This window comes from Arvicola amphibius, chromosome 4 (genome assembly GCF_903992535.2).
Source record: "Arvicola amphibius chromosome 4, mArvAmp1.2, whole genome shotgun sequence".
NCBI classification, from domain to species: domain Eukaryota; kingdom Metazoa; phylum Chordata; class Mammalia; order Rodentia; family Cricetidae; genus Arvicola; species Arvicola amphibius.
The window spans coordinates 61,488,057-61,506,990 of record NC_052050.1 but is presented as its reverse complement, the minus strand read 5'-3'; the positions used below and the strand labels follow the sequence as shown (position 1 = coordinate 61,506,990).

Below are 18,934 nucleotides of genomic sequence, written 5' to 3'. Positions count from 1 at the left end.
TGGGTGGTCCTTACAGACTCGTCTATTTGAATGCTTGGTCTCTAGTGATGGAACTGTTCAGGGAGGACTAAGAAGTATGGCTTTATTGGAGGAGGTGTAACTGGGGGTGGACTTTGAGGGTTCAAAAGCCCATCCTATTCTCAGTTAGCTCTCTCTGCCTCCTACTTTTGGGAAGGTTATAAGCTCCAGTTCCATTCCTGCCTGCCACCATGCTCCCCACTATGATGCTCATGGACTTCAGCCCTCTGGAACTGTAAGCCCCAGCAAATGCTTTCTTTCAGAAGTCGCCTTGGTCATGGCATTTTGTCACATCAATAGAAAAATAACTGGGATACTCCCCAAGTTACTTTTGGTCAGTATTTCATCACAACAATAGAAACTTAAGATACTCTATTATAGTTCTTGGACAGATAAAAACAGACATTAGCTTTCTTTTGGCACCAAAGCCATGCATCTTCCTGCTAATATGGTTTGATTTTGGTGTCTTCATCACAGTGGTCTGGCTTTAATTCCCAGTCAGAGAACCATGACAAGTTTTAGTCAACCATTTGAGAAGCTTCAGCTTACTACTATATTATCATCAAGAATGCCTTTAACTGCTAGATGGTGATGGTGCACACCTTTAACCACAGCACCTGGGGGACAGAAGTAGGTGGGTCTCTGAGTTTGAGGCCAGCCTGGTCTAGGAACCCTTTCCTTTTCTCCTAATAGCTTAAGATAATGTCTATTAATGGAGAATAAAGGTGGGCTCTGACACTCTATCATCAACAACATGTAAAAACTATTTGCTTTCCCAGAGCACTGAAACCATACAGGTAAGAGTCAATGTTTCATGTCTTCCTCAATTGCTTCTCCCTTACTCTTTCAGACAGGGTATCTCACTGAACTTGTAATTTATGCAGTCAGCTAGTGGTTAGCTACAAGCTCTAGGGATCTGCCTTTCTCTACCCCACTGGCACTGGATTACAGACCTGCATTGCCATATCCAGTTTTTTATGAGGGCTGGGGATCTGAACTGAGGTCCTCATGCCTGTATAGTGAGCACTTTGCCAACGAACTATTTTCCCAGCCCCAAGAAAGCAACATCTGGGCAAGGGATGTGAAGCACCTCAGTTGGTAGTGTTTGCCTAGTATACTTAAAGTCCTGGGTTTGATTCATAGTATTGAATACATCAAGCATGATGGTGCACATCTATAACCCCAGAAGTTTAAGGCCCATCTGGACTACCTGAGACCCTATCTCTAAGGAAAAAAAAAAACAAGACAAAAAAAAAATGACCTAACATGGTGGCTCATGCCTTTAATCCCAGCATACAGGAAGATCTCTGTGAGTTCCATGCCAGCCTAGTCTACATAGTGAATTCCAGGATAGCCAGGGCTATTTAGAGGGACCATGTCTTAAAAAACAAACCCAACTGCTGCCTGTGAGAAGCAAGCCCAGAGGGCAGATTCAGACAGAGTACGAATGATGGAGGGAAAGAATGGAACAATAGAATGTGCCCATTATCAGGTTTGGTGCCATCTTGCTGAGGAGACTAGGAAGGTTTCGCTTTTCTCTCCTGCTTCGCAGTGTTGGAGTTCACGAGGCATGGCAGGTGAGCGATGAGTCACTTTCCGTCAGATCCACAGGACAAAGTGTTGTATGGGGCCAGGTTCAGCCTCGTCAGCTGAGGCATGCAAGCTCTGACAATGAATGACCTCATGAGGCCAAAATTATACAAGTGCAATGGGGGAGAATATGGGAGCTGCCCTCCAGTAATGTTGACTCACCCACAGACCACACCCAGCTAGCTGCTTCCTCACACCAGGCTTGATCTGCCAGTGCATGTGTGGGAAATTCCCAAGAGTGGCTGCATTTCTGTCAAACCTGAGGAACTGAGACTGGAAAAAAACAACCAAGCAATCTAAGAAAAAGCAGACACTGAGTGATTCTCTACACCCTGCCACACCAGTGTTCTGTCCCAGCTCCTACTCATCTGTACAAAGGTGGTCTCACTTTTCCTCCCAAGAGTCCAACCACAGCTCCCAAGTACTTTCCCATTGTATAGGCTAAACTTTCCCATTGTATAAGCTCTCTGTGCTTTCCCATTGTATAGGCTCAACTTTGCAAATCTGTGTCTTAGCCACAGCCAGATTTATATACCCATACTGATTCTTAGGGTGGTCTCTTGCTTAGCTGGTGAGGAGGAAAGGCAACTGAGACATGGGGAAATAAATATGCAGATGTCTATGATCCCCACATCTACCAGGTTTGATAAAACACAGTAAAGCTGTGGCAGAAGAGTAGAGCTTGAGCATATGAAGTGCGTTATACAAATTAGTAAATATAAGAAAAGTGATAAAAAAAACTCAGGAAAAAAATTCAGGGAAAGCCCACCCCCAACTGAAGCTTAAGCATACTTACAAAAGCACACTGCACAAATAATATAGGAAGATCCCAATATGCTGGATAGCGGGAACATTCAGCCTGACCTTTCCCCAGCTATGGTCCACCTCCCTTCTGGAAAGTACTCTTCCTTAGTAAACTTTCTCTGCTTGTGTCCCTGTACAGTTCCTTGTAGGGTGCCCTCTAGATCCCAATCTTTGCCTACAACCAAGCCCAGCCTGGGTGTTTTCTTCATCTTTGCTTGATGTCAGCAGGGGCCATGAGTATCCTGACAGTGTAAACCACAGCAGTTCATAAAAAGAGTTGCGTAATTATGTAGTGAACACAGGCATCCAAAGGTGTGTGGATTCTCAGACATCAAAGGCGGGAATAATGATAGATATTTTGGTGGTAACTATCATTAGTTGTGCTACAGGATACTGAAAAACGATCCCAAGTCTTCCCCAAGGACAAACATAGGTGATGCCATGAGCTGATGCTTTCAGGCATGTGAAGACCTTCCATGGGACCCAAGATAAATGCAGGAGATGCATGTGATTGTGGCACCACTGGCCACAGTTTTGATGTCACAGGATGCCATGGAACCTACACCAGGTCTTGTGAGACAAGGCTGTAGTGTGTGGCATGGTAATCCCAAATCTAGGTTCTGAAACACAAAGGGTAGCTTCCTTAGGTGTGAGATGAAGTAGGTACTGGGGCATGTAGCACTTTAGCCACTTTTTGTGGGTATGAGACCTAGATGAGGCCCTCTGGAAGCCTCATGGTATAAGCCCAAGTAGTGCCAGGACTTTTTTCAGAGTCTCTAAAGTCTGTTTGCTCTGAAAATCTTCTCTAAGAACTATGGGACATGTAAAGGATGCATCTGGATTTATGATTCTGGTGTCCAATCTCTGGCAGGAGTAAAATGAGAGACCTTCTTACATCCCTTGAGTAAAGATGGTGCTAGGCCTTAAAACTTTAGTATGTGCAATACTACAGGATGTGGATAGGGATGTCTGTAGATCATATATTGGTGGTTTTATGGAGACCTGATCTAAAGCTTTGCTAGCCATATGCCCAGAGCTGCAGAATAGGGCCTTCGGGAATCTGCAGGAACAAGACAAGAATGGGTGACACTGAAGTTGTGTGTGTGTGTGTGTGTGTGTGTGTCTGTGTGCGCGCGCGTGTGTGTGCGTGTATTCCTGGCTGTCATGGAACTCCATATGTAAACCAGGCAGCGGGCTGGCCTCAAACTCACAGAGACCCTCCTATCTTTGCCTCTCCAGTTTTGGAATTAAAGGTGGGTACCACCGCGCCCAGTTGATGCTGAGGGATTTGATATCAGATGCAGTCCCAAGGCCATGGTTTCTACCTGGTGAAAAGAGCTGATGCTGAATATTGGGGATCCTGGTAACCATGTTCCTGGAGAAAGAAGTAGCTGGGGGTGGGGAGTGGTGTAAGCAACTGAAACTTTATTCTACACACTGATAAGATTTCAATAGCAACCAAGGTAGTAAAACAGTGGCTTCATATATTTTAATTACATACCATATAAACTAGTTATATAATATATACTACTCATGTACAAACTATACTGTATCCTACAGATACACATATACACATGCATACACTGTATGTACTAAATAATACAATGTTTCCAAGATACACAAATCTCTTTGAATACAATTGTAAAAAGTCTCAACAAAATACTATAAAATTGTATCTAATATAAAAAGACACATTCCATGCTTTAACCCAAAAAAGCAAAGTTTTCACATTGTAAAGTCAATGTAATGCACATCCATCTTCAGTGTGCGTTATCATGTACCTTTCAATGAGAAATGAAGCTGGGAGGCTTTCTGCGTGCCCAAGTCTTTTTCTAAACAAGTTCTTTCATGTCTTTGAGTGAAAATGGAAAAACTGAAGGCATTCTGACATTTCTTACACTCAACCTTTCCTCCAGAGTTCTTCCAGGGTTTTCAAAAAGAAAACTGAAAACCTAACCACATTACCAAAAGCTACAGGCTTTCCCCCTCTATTTAATGTCTTTAAAGAAAACTGAAAAACTGAATGCTTCCCCCACATTCCTATTCAGTTTTATCTGGTACGTATTCTTTCATATAATCTAAAAGAACTGGGACATCTAAAGTCTTAACCATTTTTCTCACATACACAGGGTTATTATCCAGTGTGAATTTTTTGTGTCCTTTAAAAAAACCAAGAAAACTCTGTTTTTTCATGTTCCTTACAATCGCTTTCTGATGATTTGTTGTCCAATGAGTATTTTAGTTTATTTGAAGGCAAATGGGAAAATGTGGTATTTGCCATAATTATTTGTAATCAAAGGATGTTTCTCCAGTACAAGTTCATTTATGTTTACAAAGGCAATTTTAATAGGTTTAATAGGTCTCCATTGCTTTCATTAGGAGGGATACTCTGCAGCATAACTTCCTTTATGCTTTTGAGGATACCTGAAAGAAAGATTTGCCACATTGTTTCCATTCACCTTGTTTCTTTCCTGCATGAGTTATCTGGTGTGCTCTAGACAGACTGGGACTGTGAAAGGCTTCTGACAAACCTTGCATTTAAAAGACCCATTTACAGTGTGCTTTATCATTTTTATTTAAAAGCCTGCGAAAAACTGAGGATTTGCCAGAATTTACATTTATAAGACTACTTAGTAATCAATTTCAACTGGAAGTGAAGGCTTTCCCACATTATATTCATAGGGTTTCTCCCCAGTATGAGTTTGTTCATGTTTTCTAATAGAGGTGGACCGGCTGAATGCTCTACCACACTGTTTACACTTATAGGGCTTTTCTCCAGTATGGATTCTTTCATGTATCTGAAGAGAACTGGAAGCACCAAACCACTTGCCACACTGTTTACATGGATAGGACTTTCCCCCAGTATGAGTTCGCTCATGTTTTCGAATGTAACTGGGACAACTGAATGCTTTGCCGCATTGCTTGCACACATAGGGCTTTTCCCCATTATGAGTTCTTTCGTGTATCTGAAGTGAAGTGGAGGAGCTAAACCATTTGCTACACTGTTTACACTTATAGGGCTTCTCTCCAGCATGACAGGTTTGGTGTCTTCTAAATACACTAGAGAAAGGAAATACTTCCTCACATACACTGCATTTAAAAGGTCCGTTTCCAGTGTGCTTTATCATGTGTGTCCGAACACTCGTGAGAGAAAAGAAGGCCTTCCCACACTGCTTGCATTCATAGGGCTTCTCCCCACTATGAGTGCGTTCATGCTTTCGAAAGGAACTGGAACAGCTAAAGGCTTTCCCACACTGTTTGCATTCATAGGGCTTCTCTCCGGTGTGAGTGCGTTCATGTTTCCGAAGGGAACTGGAACAGCTGAATGTTTTATCACACTGTTTGCACTCGTAGGGCTTCTCTCCAGTGTGACTTCTTTCGTGAATTTGGAGATAACTGGGACAGTTGAAGGCTTTTCCACACTGCTTACATTCATAGGGCTTCTCTCCGGTATGAGTTCTTTCATGTTTCCGGATGGAACCAGAACAATTAAAGGCTTTCCCACACTGTTTACATACATAGGGCCTCTCTCCCGTGTGCGTTCGCTCGTGTTTTCTAAAGGAACTGGAGTGACTGAAAGCTTTCCCACATCGCTTACATTCATAAGGTTTCTCTCCTGTGTGAGTTCTTAGATGTATTCTAAACTCACTGGGGAAGTGAAAGGCTTTCCCACATAGCATACACTTATAAGGTTTACTTCCAGTGTCCATTGTCATATGTCTTTGAATACTCATTAGAGAAATGAAAGAGTTCCTGTACTGTGTAAATTTATATGGCTTCTCTGAATATTCTTCACTTGCACATAGGTTGTATCCGGAGTCAGTTATGATGTGCCTATTAAGGAATGAACAACACATGAAGACTTTTCCAGACAAGTCACATTACACGGTTTTAATCAAGTAAGAACTTTTCTTTCCAGGTTAAGATTTGAAATCTCAGCCAGGCTGTGGTGACACACTTTTAATCACAGCACTTGGGAGGCAGAAGCAGGGGGATCTCTGAGTTTGAGGCTAGCCTGGTCCACAGCATGAGTTCCAGGACAGCCAGGGCTGTGCTATGAAACCCTGTCTCAAAAAGCAAAACAAACAAAAAAAGATTTGGAATCTCACTGAAAGTTTGTCCACATTGACTTTTATAATCTTTACTTTTGTAGAATCTACCATATGACTTCTATACAAAAAGAGACAAGCACATTATTGATGGTTGGTTTACTACTGATTTTTCTATTCATTAATGTCTTGGACCTACATTATAACCAATATCAGAGAATAAGACATATCTTGGCATGTCTTAATTATTAGAAAGTAAATGAAATAATCTCTTTGAAACATGGCTTTCCCAAATCTATAATCAAAACAGTGATATTCATATAGTTTCTTAGTACTATGTGGAAGGCAACTACCTTGAAAAAACTGAACTGTGTTAAACTGGAGAGAGAGAGATCGCAAACAACTAGTAATAAAATGCTTAAAGTTGTGCTTATTTGTTTGGTTTGTTTACCACAGGTCACATGACATGCTAAAGTTCCCTCGGGGAACAGCATACCCTTTTGTGAATACAAATTACCTTAGATTTATCTCAGGGTTTTTGTCCTCCTCAATGTTCTGGTCTTCCCACCCGTTCTCTAAAATATAACCAAGGAAAAGCACTATTAATTAGGAACTTCAAAAGATTAACAGTAGCTTTGAAGTTCACTGTACACTGAAAATATTCCCATTTAGTCATAAAAAGCAGTCCCTTTCCACATTTCAAATTGATTAAAAAAAATCCTAGGGTATTTTTTTTTAACTATTAAATAAAGAAATGTTATCATTCTTACCTATAAAAGTCAGGTTTCTAAAGACTTCTTGCATCACGTCTGTGTAGAGATTCTTCTGGGAAGGATCCAGCAAAGCCCACTCTTCCTGGGTGAAGTTTATAGCCACATCGTCAAAGGCCACTGAGTTCTAAAATATCCCACAATGTGTATTGGCGGCTGGGTAAAACTTATACCGCTAGGGCTCTATACTCTGTATGTAGATGTGTCATACGATTTGTTGATTTCTAAATATTCATTCCATGATTTGATAATCTAAAAGTCTACTTTGTGTGTTTAGTTGTTCACATGCAGCTGTATTAATCTTATAATTCAACTGAAGCACTCAGAAAGCCATAGCAGAATAAAAACACCCTTCTCATTGGTAAATCCAGGGAGTAGGGTGTTTCTTGATTATCACTAATTAGTCATTGTACAGTTCATCTCCAATAAATGTGACTAATAAGTCCCACTATCTGCTCTACAAACAATGCTAGCGTTTGTACTGTGAGAGTTCTTACTGTTAGAAGTGACAACTCGCAAAACTGGACCTTTGCTGATGTTGTCATGGACCTCAGGATCTGGGAGGAATTCTAAAAATCAAAGTGTTAGGGTAACTAAGAACAAATAGAATCCTGGGTGACTAACTTATAGGAATTGAAAAACCAATACAAATTTTCACATGAAATTATAAGGCACTCAGATACTACGAGAATCCTAACACACAGTAAGACTAGTACTTCTTAATGCCAAAACTTGCCTGTTAAAGCAACAGTAATCAAGATGATTATGTAACGACACATACGTAATGACACAAAGAACATCATTAAATGAACATCCGCAAGAGTCCAGGAAGAATGTGGTCAGGAAAATGGCTGTGGGATGCTACCAAACACACATCCTCCACAGAAACATGAAAACACAAGCAGAACCGTCAGAAACAAGCTTGTTAAAAATTTAAATATTCTCAAACTGTGTATCAGCCACATAAACGTAAACAGAAAAATCTGAAAGCGGCAGGAAAGCCTGGGCAGTGTCTGCTCATCCTTGTTTACCCCGTCTCCGATATGCTAACAGTCTTCTGGACAACAGCCTGAGTTCCCAGTCTCCGATATGCTAACAGTCTTCTGGACAACAGCCTGAGTTCCCAGCGCAGGGGCAGGGTAGATCTCATTTTATATCGAGTAAACAAAAGCCTCCATCTACCTGGAAAAACAAATTGCTATTTATAGCCACAATGATTATATACTACCTAAACTCTGGGAGAAAAAGATGCAGTGATGGTTTCTTTCAGAAATTAAAGTATTCAAAAGTACCCAAGTATAATGTAAAATGGAGAAAGTTCCATGTTTCCCAAGAAATTTTAAGGACAAAAAAAAAAAACCTGATTATGTGTTAAAGGAATGCCCGTGGGTCTAGAGAGATGGTTCAGTGGTTAAGACTGTTCTTCCAGAGGACCGCAGTTCAATACCCAGCACCCACATGGCCACTCACAACTGTCTGTAACTCCAAGATCTGATACCCTCACACAGACATACATGCATGCAAAACATGAATGACGGCAAAATGCCCCATGCACATAAAAATAAACTATTAAAAAACAAAAAAGGAATGCCTTCATGCTCCCACCCCCTACACCACCCCCCAAAAACTGAAAGAGGTGCCCTTTTGTTGTTTCTTCTAATTTTTCTGTTTTAGTTTATGACAGTCACAGAAATATGTCAAAACACTGGCTGAATAAACAATAAAGGACAACATAACAAACTGACTACACATACGCAATGCAGTCTCTGCAAAAATCTTTTAGAAATGGTGGCTGGAGAGATAGCTAAGCAGTTCAAAAGCACCGAGGCTCTTGCAGAGGACCCAGGTTCAATTCCCAGCACCCACATGGCAGCTAACACACCATCTAGCCTCCAAGGTCACCGCGTGCATGTGGCACACAAACATACATGCGGTCAAAAAAATACCCATACACATAAAATAAAATGTTTTTGCCAGGTAGTGATGGCACATATCTTTAATTCCAGCACTTGGGTATCTTTGGGAGTTTGAAGTCAGCCTGGTCTACAAAATGAGTTCCGGGACAGCCAGGACTGTTTATATAGAGAAACCCTGTCTCAAAAAACCAAAATGAAAGTTTTTCAAAAAGAGTTTTTTGTTTGTTTGTTTTGTTTTGTTTTAAGAGCTGGGTTTGGTGACACACACATTTAATCCCAGCATTCAACAGTTAGATCTCTATGAGCTTGAGGCCAATCTGGTCCACTTAGTGAGTTCAAGCCATACAAGGCTACACAGTGAGACCTTATCTTTAAATAAAAAATTTAAAAGAAAATGTTTTGGACAGTATATTCAGTCCATAAATGGACACAACCTTCAACAAACAGGAACAGATAATAGAGAAAGTAGGGAAACTGATTTTCAGTTATCCCATATTACAAATCTCAAATGTCCATTTTCCAATTAAGGGAAAAAAAAACCACACCAAGAATAGAGAAACAATAAAGAAAAAATTTGAGATAAACTATCTTTGAGAAACATTTGACATGCTATGCACACTAAATAAGACTTTTTAAATGATCAGCTGTCTTTAATACGTGTGAAGCAGAAGGTCAATTTACATGGAGAAAAACTTCTAGAATTGAAATGTAAAATGAAGAAATTCATAGTTACAGTTCGAAACACCACAATACTCCTTATTGGTAACTGACAGGACCAATAGCCAGGAAAGCAGTGATGGTAACAGTGTTATTCAACATCAGCCAGAAGGATTTCACTGATATTTCTAGAACGCTAAAGTCAACAGCACAACTAAATGGTAAACCACATTCTGAGTGATGAAACTCACCGTAACAAGCAAGTACATAAAGTACACTCTAAGAACATGTGAGCATGGATAGAAATCAGTAACAGAAATGCAGTTAGAAAACCTCCAACCTGGAGATTAAATCACAAAGCACAGAATCCCGTGTGAATTAAAGACAGTCGTCTGAAGGAACCTGACTAGGTCAAGGAAAAGAGACAAGCTCATCATCTGAAAATCTGTGGGATATAGTACAGGCGGTACACAGGAAACACTCAAAGCATCAAATGCATACATTCTTGAAGATTCAAAATCAAACACTTAATCTCCCACTTCCAGGAACTTCAGTGAAGAGTAAGGTAGTCTGTATCAACCCAGGGAAATCAAACACTTAATCTCCCACTTCCAGGAACTTCAGTGAAGAGTAAGGTAGTCTGTATCAACCCAGGGAAAGTGAGGAGGCAACAATGAATTTGTAGTTAAGAAATCAAATGAGGGGCTGGAGCGATGGCTGAGCAGTTAAGCGTGCATACTGTTCTTGTCAGTGCGATTTCTAGCACATTGAGGAGCTCAGGACTGCCTGTTAACTCCAGTTTCCGGAGGACCTAATACCTTCTGCCCTCCGCAGGCCCTGTCCTGGCACAGAAACTCACACACACACACAATCAAGAAATAAAAAGGCTGCGCAGTGATGTACACCTTTAATCCCGCGATAAGATCCAGGACAGACAAGGCTACATAGTGAGACCATGGCTTACAATAAAAAAATTAATAAACCAAAGGATTGGGCTAGGAAATGGTTCAGGAGTAAGGCACTTCCTCTAAACCTGATGATATGAATTCAGTTTCTACCTTCCTCAGCTGTCTTCTGATCACCCACACGTTGGCATGAGAGCTCAGGAATTTTTCTATATATGCTCAGGGGAAGCAAAGAGTTAAAAAAAAAGTGGAAATGAAACTCTACTTTCTGTTGAAATCTGCTTCTTTCTAGTTTCAAGAATATTTACCGTGTCAGGTGGTGATGGCGCCCACCTCTAATCCTAGCACTCAGAGGAGATGGATCCCTAAATTCGAGCCAGCCTGATCTACAGAGTGAGCTCCAGGACAGCCAGAGACAAACAGAGAAACCCTGTCTCAGAAAAACAAACAAACAAACAAAAACTTTTACCTTATTCTGCTCTGAGTACTTTTCACACCTAATGAAAAGCTAATGTTCAAATAAATGACAACTGTTTGAAGGTGATGAGTCTAGCAAAGGAGCAATTCCGAAGACAACACAGATCTGCCGGGATCCAAGGTCAAAAGGCCATTCTCTCACTCTAGTGCTGCTGAAAGACTCAACATTCACACCTCCTCGGGAGACTCTGGAGGGGATGCAAGCATACTTAGTTTGCTTTTCAGGCTTTTGTCCCACTGCACTGTGTGTAGTGTTTTCTTCCCATTCCTTTGGGAGAAAGTTTCCTCCCTTAACAACCGGCAGGGCAGGATATCTCACTCTGAAGACCTTCATTCACCAGCATCTAACTCACCATGTGTCCTAGGAGTGGAACAAGCTCAGGGGACATAATGTCTCTAAGAATTAACTATGGAGACGGGGACTGTTCCGGGGGATTCCTCCAGCCCCAGGGCCTCCAACTGTCCCCTGAGAGGTTTCACCCAAGACTTCAGACTGGTGTCTAAGAGACATATGACAGCTATAAGAAACTTGTCCGCTCCGGGTAGTTCTGAAACCTCGGTCTAATTACTAAGAAGAAATGAAAAATAATGCGTCCTTTCTATTTATTGAGCAAGGAAAATAAACAGTAATGGTTGTCACTTTTTAAACCTCTTAGACTAGAAGTTGGCACATGAGAATCCTGGGCACTGGGAAACCGCATTGAGGGGCGAGGGCTGCAGAACTGGCCCAGTGGTTACATGCATTCGCTGCTCTCCCAGAGACCTGGAGTTCAGTTCCCAGTAGCCACTTGGGGCAACTCATAACTGCCTCTATCTTTAGCTCCAGGGAATCTGAGGCCCTCCTCCTACCCCCACAGACACCCACACACGTGTGCGCAAACATACACACATTAATAAAAGCGGGACAAAAGCCTGACATCTCTGCCTTCACTCTGCGTCTAATACCTCTTTTTGGGTCAACCAAAGCATGTAATCATTCAAGTAGTGTCTGTCTAACCTACTCCATCTTCAAGGCTGAAGCCGCAGGGCTAAGTTATAGTCCTTAACCTGCAGTCACCTAGGATCCAAGGAAGAACAAACCTCACAGAGGCAGAAGTTATCTCCAGCGAGCCACCTAGTCCCCTAGAGGTCTTAAGTGAGCTGAGACAATGATGGGCGGAGCCACACTTTGCATGAAGCTGCTCTTTTAGCCTGTTTCTGGTCTGGCCCTTCTCTATTTCCAAGGCTCCTGTTGAAGATGAGCTTGGGCAGCGGATGTCACTGAACCCTTCATCTGTCCCTCTCCCCACTGTTCCCACACTGACGAAATCCCCACTACCCATCTTTCTAACTGGCATACTGGGACGGGTGGCCCAAGACTAGCTGGGGTTTTGCCCTGAAGACTCTTGAAACAGGAAAACCCTGGAAGTTGGGGGATTCACTGTGAACCCCGGGAGCAGCCAGGCTGAAGGAGAGTGGACTGAGAGAGACCCTGCTTCCCACGCCTCAGGAAAGCTCAGCCGTGGCTGACCGGCGGCAGCGCACAACGAGAAGCCAGCGCCCCAAGTCCTGAGGTGGGTCGGCCAGGACGCCGCGGGGGCCGATGGGACGCGAGGGGACCCGCCACCCAGACCACACAGAACCGGGGGACAGCAGCGGGATCGGGCCGCGGACCCCGGTTATGGAGGCCTTCCCCGAGGCTGGTTCTGGTTGGATGTGGCCAGCGTCGGCCAGAACGCTCACCATTTCCGAACTTCTGGCGTCCCGCGCCGTCTGCACCTCACAGGGACACTGGCTACAGCGGGGCCACCTTAGACTATGGTGAGCTAAAGACACAGAAGCTAGCGGAGGAAACAGAATGCGATCCAAGACTGAATAGTGAAAAGAACCAAACACCGCGAGAGTGCAGCCACCTGCCCCGCCCCTCTCCTTCAGCTGCAGCCTGACTGGACAATTCCACCCTGTTAGACAAGTCCTAGGACACGCCTCCAAGGCTTGAGTGACAAACGGTGTATGTAATCCAACCCTTGAATTAGAGAAACTGAGGGTCAGGTTTCTTCTGCACACTAGTGATGGCCCTGCCTGGACACGCTTGCACTTGATCTACAGAAGGCATAGCCGTGAGTTAATAGCGTAAATACACGCATGCTATTCACAACTGGAAATTGCTAATATGACAACTGTTTAAAAATTTTATTCTAGGGGATTGGAGAGATGGCTCAGCCGTTAAGAGCACTTGGCTCCTCATCCAGAAGACCTGGATTCAATTCCCAGCACCCACATGGCAGCTCACAACTCTCTGTAATTCCAAGACCTAACACCTTCATACATACATGCAGGCAAAAACACCAAAGCACATTAAATAAATATTTTTTTTTTTTTTTTTGGTTTTTCGAGACAGGGTTTCTCTGTAGCTTTGGAGCCTGTCCTGGAACTAGCTCTTGTAGACCAGGCTGGTCTCGAACTCACAGAGATCCGCCTGCCTCTGCCTCCCAAGTGCTGGGATTAAAGGCGTGCGCCACCACCGCCTGGCCTAAATAAATATTTTTTAAAATTTTTTATTCTAAATACTTTAAGACAGGGTCTCATGTAGCTTGCCCCAAGTACATTTCAGGCCAACCTTGAACTCTTAATGGGCCTGCCTCCACCGTTTGAATGCTAGGATGTCACACGTGCCGTTATGAGAGGTTATACAGCACCAGGGATCCAGCTGAGGGCTTCCTGCATGCCTACATGGACTCTGCCAACTGCACCACAGCCCTCATTTTGAAAATTTAGATGTTGTAATCTCCCTAGCTTGAGGAGTGTGATGGCTAATCTTGGTTGCCAAACTGGCTGCATCTGGAATCAGCTAAAACCCAAGCGGCTGAGCACACCTGTAAGGGCTTTTTTCTGACTGGATCATTTGAGATTGGAAGACCTTGGTGGCAGCCTAGAAAGGAACTTTTGCCTTTTGCCTGCTTGCCCTCAGTCTCACTGGCGAGCCCATCCACCCTGCTGCTGAAACATTCCTTCACTGGTGTCGAACCTACTTCCTTGGTATTCCGGTGAATGCTGAAGACCAGCAGAGACATCTAGCCTCATGGGTTGCACAACGATCAGATTCTTGGACTTCCTGTTGGGACACAGCTATTGTTGAACTTGTTGGACCTCAGCCTGTAAACCTCAAACCACTCTAATAAATTATATCTCTTATCAGTTCTGCGCCTGTAGAGCGGCGGTTCTCTACCTTCCTAATGTTGCGAACCTTAAATACAGTTCCTCAGGTTGTGGTGACTGCCCTGAACCATAAAACTATTTCCTTGCTACTTCATAACTGTAATTTTGCTACTGTTATGAATTATAACGTAAATATCTGATATGCAACCCCAAAGAAGTCGTGATCCACAGGCTGAGAACCTATATTCTAGAGATCCCCTGACTAATACAAGGAGGTAGACTAAGCTTTGAAGGGAAGGCAGTCCTTTAAGACTAATAGATATAGGGGCTGGAGAGATGGCTCAGCGGTTAAGAGCACTGGCTGCTCTTCCAGAGGTCCTGAGTTCAATTCCCAGCACCCACATGGCAGCTCACAAATGTCTGTAACTCCAGTTCCAGGGCATCTGACCCTCATACCAATGCACATAAAATAATAATAATAAAACAAATTTTAAAAAAGACTAATAGATATAATAATAATAGGTCAGGCAGTGGGGGCACATGCTTTTAATCCCAGCACTACGGAGGCAGAAGCAAGCAGATCTCTGTGAGTTCGAGGCCAGCCTGGTCTACAAAGCAAGTTCCAAGTCAGCTAGGACTGTTAGTTATACAGAGAAACTCCATCTTGAGAAAAAAAAAAAGAATAATAATGGATAGTAGAAATTAATGAAGGGTCACATCTGTAGCTTTATAATTTCTAGAAACAACACAACAAAGTTAAAAAGGAACAGGTTAAGTTCATGGGTGGTGACAATAGAAGGCTTGGGAGCTGATCTTCATTCAGCACGTAAACCAAAGAACACATAAAGGACAAAGAGATGTGAGCAAAATTCCTTGTTTTCTATAGCATGTTTCTGCAAAATATACGTGAAACATATGGTACATTTTCTTTTTTATTTTATTTTTTAACCTTTTAAAAAAAGATTTATTTATTAGTGATGTATATAGTGTCCTATCTGCATGTATCCCTGCTCGCCAGAAGAGGGCACCAGATCTCATTACAGATGGTTGTGAGCCATCCTGTGGTTGCTGGGAATTGAAGTCAGGACCTCTGGAAGAACAGCCAGTGCTCTTAATCTCTGAGCCATCTCTTCAGCCCTCATTTTCATTTTTAAACAAAATACCTCTTTATTTGTTGTTAATTTCTATGAAATTTACATTTTAATGTTTCTGAACATCTCCACAATCCAAGTGTTCAGTAAACCCCACCTCCCACCTTTTCTGGGCAGTCACAGGCAAGAATCTCAATCTCTTCAACACACACACACACACACACACAAAGTCTCACCTCAACCACCACCACCATCCCTTTTGGTTTTTTTTGTTTGTTTGTTTTTTTATTTTTCAACACGGGGTTTCTATGTGTAGCCCTGGTTGTCTTGGAACTCACTCTGTAGACCAGGCTGGCCTTGAACTCAGAAATGCACTTGTTTCTGTCTCCCAAGAGCTAGGATTAAAGGCATGCGCCACTTTTGACCATTGTCCCCCTTGTGTGCCAGAAATGAGAGAACATTTTTTCCCTGCTAACCTTTTTCTTCAGGCAGAGAGAATGCCCAAGAAAGCAGAGCATGCAAATGACCGGTCTCCATTCCCACATTGCATGATGGTGCTCATTCCCTTCTCATTGATCAGACAGCAAAGGAAGGAAGGCCAACAGGTGGGAACCGCTGCTCTCTTTCTTCTCTATGTATGTTCTCTCTCTCTCTCTCTCTCTCTCTCTCTCTCTCTCTGTGTGTGTGTGTGTGTGTGTGTGTGTGTGTATGAAGAACATAGCTTAGAAACCACTTTGTATAACTCAAAAGTCATTTTGTAAGCCGGGCGATGGTGGCACACGCCTTTAATCCCAGCACTCGGGAGGCAGAGGCAGGCGGATCTCTGTGAGTTCGAGACCAGCCTGGTCTACAAGAGCTAGTTCCAGGACAGGCTCCAAAGCCACAGAGAAACCCTGTCTCGAAAAACCAAAAAAAAAAAAATCATTTTGTGTGACTTGGAATAACGTGATAACTAAGCTTGCTACTAGGCAGCTCTAGTAAGACCTAGGCTTCAGAAGCAAGCTCCAGGCAGGCCACCAGTAGCCCAGGACAGGCCTTGGTAGTCTAATGAACTAACCCCAAGGTGGTGTTGATTTGCAGCCCCTAATAACGCAAAGCTACTATCCAATGAAATGATACAAAAATTGAAACTTTGGGTGTAACGGGCTTAGCACAACTGGTGAAGAACCAGCTTGCCTCCATTTTAGGCTTAAAAGCCATCTTACAGGGGCTGGAGAGATGGCTCAGTGATTAAGAGCATTGCCTGCTCTTCCAAAGGTCCTGAGTTCAATTCCCGGCAACCACATGGTGGCTCATAACCATCTGTAATGAGGTCTGGTGCCCTCTTCTGGCCTGCAGACATACACACAGACATAATATTGTATATATAATAAATAAATAATTTTTTTTAAAAAGCCATCTTACAGTAAAGACAAACTAGGCTCACTTCTGTTTATGATTAAACCTCTATTCTCAGGGATTGGGCTATGCCTGTAACTTTAACTACAAATGGTTCTGTACTGCCTGTTCCAGGAATGGCAACCATTTCTTAGTTTCAAAAAATTTTTAATTGCCATCTTGCAACCCTACCTTTGTTTCAAAAGGTTTGCTAGAGTTACCTTGTTAAAACTACCTGTTGCTCTGCCCACCTTGCAAGCATGTCTTTGTTTCAGGAGGGACTGACTCATTATGGTTATGTTCTGCTCCTGTAACCCCACCAATTTTGCCCACCAAATCCCCCATTTTGGAAACCCCCCTACTCCTGAGCTCTGTAAAAACCTTGTCTTCCTCACAGCCAATGTTGACCTCTTGAACCCAGCCTTGGAGGCAGGCAGCCTGTGCAAATGAATAAAAAAGCTTGCTTTAATTAGTTGCTTACTTTAATTAATTTGGCCATGAGAATTTGGTTCGGTGATCTTCCTCCTCCTGTCTTTGGGATTAACACTGATGCCATGCCCAAAGCACTATTCTGACTTTAGAACCCAATATGAAAGCCCCAACACCTGCCAAAAAATGGGAACAAAGACCTAATCCATCAAAGATCTAGTCCATAGTTCCAGGAAATGTAGTAACCTTGATTTTTGGCTTCTGTAGTTTAGCTTCTTGCTAACTCTTCTTGCTAACCAAAATGTGTCAACCAGCATGCATGTTTTGTCCTTAAAAGGCAAAGAACAGTGAGACTCAGGGCTACAATTTCCCCATGTAGCCCACAGTCAGCAAATAAAGACTTTCTACTGGCTTTATGAGTCCCTGTGTTCTCTGAAAGAGTTACCTCACAACATGGGAATGGTCTGTAGAATATCACTGCCATGCTCACCTGACACCTCTTCTTTAGCTTGTTTTGATAGCCACTTGCAAGAGAACTTGAGACTCTGTGTGAGGCCCGTGCCTCAATGGCCGTTGAATTTCCTCACTGCTGCTGGCCACACAGGCCAGCCTATCAGTGTTAGCTGTGGGTCTATGCGCTCTCAAGGATCTCCTGAACCTCCCCAGCAGTGCCATCCTTCCAGCCTGCCACAGCTGAAGGACTTCACAGCAGACATAGGTGGAGCCTGCAAGCCTCTGAAGTGTGCTCACTGGAGAAGACTCCCCAGTGGAACCCTACAGCAGCATTTCTGCTCAAACAACTGCTCCCCGTTTGGTGAAATGTCTGTTTAGCTTTTATATCAAAATGATATTTTAAGGAAAGTTCATGTGACGAGAAAGGCAAATCTTGTGGAGACATCCTAATTGCTGAGTGCCTTTTGGCCCATTGGCCATGATGCTCTCTGTGAGTTCTCTTTCTTTCTCTCCTCCTTCCTTCCCACCCTCTCTAAGATATGGTGAGTCCCAGGCTGACCTTGAATCTGCTGTAAGCCCAAGAATGACCTTGAACTTCTGACCCTCTGCTGCCAGAACACGGTCCAAGAATGGAGTCATGAAAGATTTCTGAGTACTAGTGAGAAAACTCTAAGAAACTAAGAAGAGTATTGTGATCTCAGCTTCTTCAAATATATGAAGTTGTTCTTGGATTGTGTTTTCATGCCCCTTCTAGGTGTAGAAGACAGAATGAGTTCACTTCAGATTACTCACTACAACAGGCTACTGTTATTTGTTTATGCACCTCTATGGAAAAGCATGTTTTTGCCAGGTATGACTTGCTCATTACATATGGCTTGCCCTTGTGATTGTACACTTTACCCATGTGACTCCTCTTTAACCCTCGGAGTATAAACTGTCTGATGCTCTGAATAAAGTTGGCAATAGCATGGGACTTTAGTCTGCCTCATTTATCAGCTCCATTCTCCCAAGTCCCACCGCCTCTAGAGGAGTAACACTCTGCCTCCGCCTCCCAAGTGCAGACCACACCCAGTTTAGGCAGTTTTGCTGATTCAGCCTTAAGACTCTGTTCATGCTAGACAAGTACTCTATCATATGACCCACATCCTCAGCCCCCAGAAAGACAAGTTTATTTATTTATTTATTTATTTATTTATTTATTTATTTAGTAATTGGCCCTGGGATTCACACTCAGGCTTTGATCATCTGTTTCTTCTGAGC

The 18,934-nt window shown here is 42.9% G+C and overlaps 1 protein-coding gene across 1 annotated transcript; it reads right to left on the bottom strand.

Moving 5' to 3' along the window:
• Positions 1-3,904: 3,904 nt before the first annotated feature.
• Positions 3,905-17,137, bottom strand: LOC119811473 (zinc finger protein 124-like). The gene is made up of 6 exons (XM_042054885.1): positions 17,028-17,137; positions 14,116-14,219; positions 12,909-13,036; positions 7,232-7,358; positions 6,979-7,036; positions 3,905-6,246 (listed from the first exon to the last, which is right to left on the bottom strand). The coding sequence occupies exons 1-6, from the start codon at positions 17,135-17,137 to the stop codon at positions 5,043-5,045; spliced, it is 1,731 nt and encodes a 576-aa protein (XP_041910819.1). The 3' UTR covers positions 3,905-5,042.
• Positions 17,138-18,934: the final 1,797 nt, after the last annotated feature.